The following is a 2878-nucleotide window of genomic DNA, read 5'->3' on the forward strand; positions in this document are numbered from 1 at the left end:
ACCGTGTATTGAACGATGCTATAACGTCTTGGACTATAGCTGCTGCTGACTAATTATTCTTAGATCAAGTATATAGCTATCATTTTGGTTTGAGGTAGTGGAGAATACTTAGGTAATAAACAAAGACAGACCAGTTCGAAAATCGCGCATTTAGGACGCAGAGTGGATATGGAAGGTGTCTCAGGTTGATGTCTGTAAAATAGCATCAGTCGGGGCCAGAGTTATGCTCATCTTCTGTCAGTGTTTACTTCACTTCACTCACATAACTTCCTTGTTTGACTGATGGCTTGGTACAGTTACACGGAACTAGTAAATACCTGTCGAAAGTTACATAACTGTATCAAAATCTTGTAAAGCTACACATATATACGAACGTTAAACAGAAATGGAAACAATATATTATATATAATCGTTTGCGTGGAAACAAAATAACATTGTACCCAGAGAACTGTTCCGATTAATGCAGTTCCAGATTTTATTGGTCATATACGTGATGCATTCCCAAGAGGAGATAGGTTGGGGTTTCTGACCAACTACAGCTCAATGACAGGGTTAAGCTGTATGTATAATTTAAATGTGGCCAACAAATGCAATAATTTTGCTTATTATCTAACTGGGTACAGCTTTTTCCATCGCAGAACTTGGAGTCACACACAATGATCATGCGGAGGTCAACGGCAATGAAAGACGTCTTCCGGTTTCTAAACCTTTCCAGAAGAATTTGAATACATTGATGACATGATCGTACAACTGTACGGTTAAACATCATGCAATTCCTAGTTTTAGTCATTAAGTATGTTCACGATGCTCACTGACAACACTGCGTTCCTTTCAGACTTAGATCAATAAACGATATCTACTTGCAAGATAATCTTAATGAAAGCGTAACTGACAGATACCGGAAATCGAAAGTACAAGGTACTGACTTCATCATTTTACAAATCGGATACCGAGTTGACGCCAATTTCCACCAACTCCGTAACAACAATAAACATCGATTTCGAACAAATACTGAAAAACAACCAACACGTCTGAATCGAGTTTTCTGACGCTATTGGCCTCAGTTAAAACCCCGACTCAGTCCCGACGTTTAGAATCGGCTGGTAAAAGCGTAACAATAGAAAACAAAGATGGCTACTGAATGTGTATTTTCCACTCCACTTGTCAACACTGTCCAGGGGGTAACTGTTTGAAGGTGTAACGGGGTCAAATGCCCCACATCAAATTATCTCCTTTGAAACTGATATACATCGATAACGGTAGCTGTTATAAAACGGCTATTTGACAGTTTCAAGAACACACAAGTTGTTGGCTAGCACACAAGAGCGGGGACAAGATCATCCAGATAGTGACAAAGGTAGTGAAGCGCACGTAAAACACTTTGTTACTTTTTATAGTTTGTTTACACCAGTGATGATGTTTTCACATTCCAAAATGGTTACCTATCTGTTCAGTCGTGCAAGAGCCGAGGTAGCACATGGTATCCATGTGGGTATTTGAACCCGAGTAGTAAGCGTCAACAACAGAGCTGGTGACCAATGGTGGCTAATCCACGAGTGTCTCATCACTCTCCTTGATGTCAAAGGGTGTAGAGCCAGTCTCGGGGCTACCGTTGTCGTGGTTGTAGAACACGAGGCCAGTGCTGTACAGGTGCTGCTGGTGCCGGGGGTCGATCCTCAGGTACCTACAGTTGTACCTCAGCTCCTCCATGTCCTCTTCGCTAGGAATTGTCAAGGAGTTCGCTCTTGGGACATACCCGAACTTAATCTTCTCATTCTTAACCTGAATCTTCTCCCTCCGTTCCTTCTTCTTCTGGGCAACAGTCCTGGCTGTTTTGGTTCTAGCCGGGGGACTCACAACATCCTCCCGGTCCCAGAACGTCGTACATTTCGATGGATCAGCTCTTTTCGTGTAAAGGCGTCGCTCAAGGTTGTATACTTCTTCTCCGACTATTGCATTTTTCTTGTGAGAAGATTGCAGCAAGTCTGCGAAGATGACTCTGTCGTTGTAGGTGGTGTTGATGCCGGTGTAGTGTAGTTGGAGATTCCGCAGTCCAGGTCGAGCTGGCGTCAGATATTGGTTCGTTTTACTAAACATGTCATTTTTCTTGTGGAGAAAGGTTTTCGATTTTTCGAATGCTGGATCGTAACATGATTTCCTTTTTTCCGGGTTCGAGTCGTTCGTATCAACACAAACAGGGTTTGATTTCCATGTCACTTTACTGACCTTTCTGTTCTTTCCTGTTTTTGAAGATGCATTGTCGTTACTTTGATTGCCATTCACAGAGCAAAACCCTTGAGATGTCATCGGTCGTGGCATCGTTGATATTGATGCATATTTCTTATTCACTTTATGAACTATTTTTATTTCGCCTGCTGTTGATGGTCTAGAGTGTGCAGGTTTGTTGAACTTTGAAATACCACTTCCTGTTCCGGTGTTCGACGATGATTGCACTCCAGAATCAGAAGACGCGGTTTTGACAGACAACGGCCGCCTTGCATAGACTGACACATCAATAGCCACACGGGAATACTCTCCATGCACGCCTCTCTTGAGGAACTGATACTCAGGTTGTTGTTTTATATACTCAGGCGGAAAACGTCTAGTTGACAGAACCGTATCCATTTCGGTAACGAACGAATATTTAATGCTGATGTTAAGAACAGTATATTCCCAAAAGCACGTCAAATGCGTCAAAGTGTATCATATAAATATTCAAACTGGCGAGTTTTACATGTCCTTACGAGGCTACCTTAGCTCTGCAGACAGGCAAGTTACGGACAATGTGTCGCCTGGTGCCTCTTCATAGTGTAACTGTATGCAGTGTCCATGAAATCCTGATTGTATATAAATTGATAAAATCCAATTGTCATCAACA

General features: G+C 42.1%; 1 protein-coding gene across 1 annotated transcript; it reads right to left on the minus strand.

The window, feature by feature from the left end:
- Nucleotides 1-1545: 1545 nt before the first annotated feature.
- On the minus strand, nt 1546-2625 carry LOC137294312 (uncharacterized). Its single transcript, XM_067825311.1, has one exon. The coding sequence runs from the start codon at nt 2623-2625 to the stop codon at nt 1546-1548; it is 1080 nt and encodes a 359-aa protein (XP_067681412.1).
- Nucleotides 2626-2878: the final 253 nt, after the last annotated feature.

Source organism: Haliotis asinina, chromosome 8, assembly GCF_037392515.1.
Source record: "Haliotis asinina isolate JCU_RB_2024 chromosome 8, JCU_Hal_asi_v2, whole genome shotgun sequence".
NCBI lineage: Eukaryota > Metazoa > Mollusca > Gastropoda > Lepetellida > Haliotidae > Haliotis > Haliotis asinina.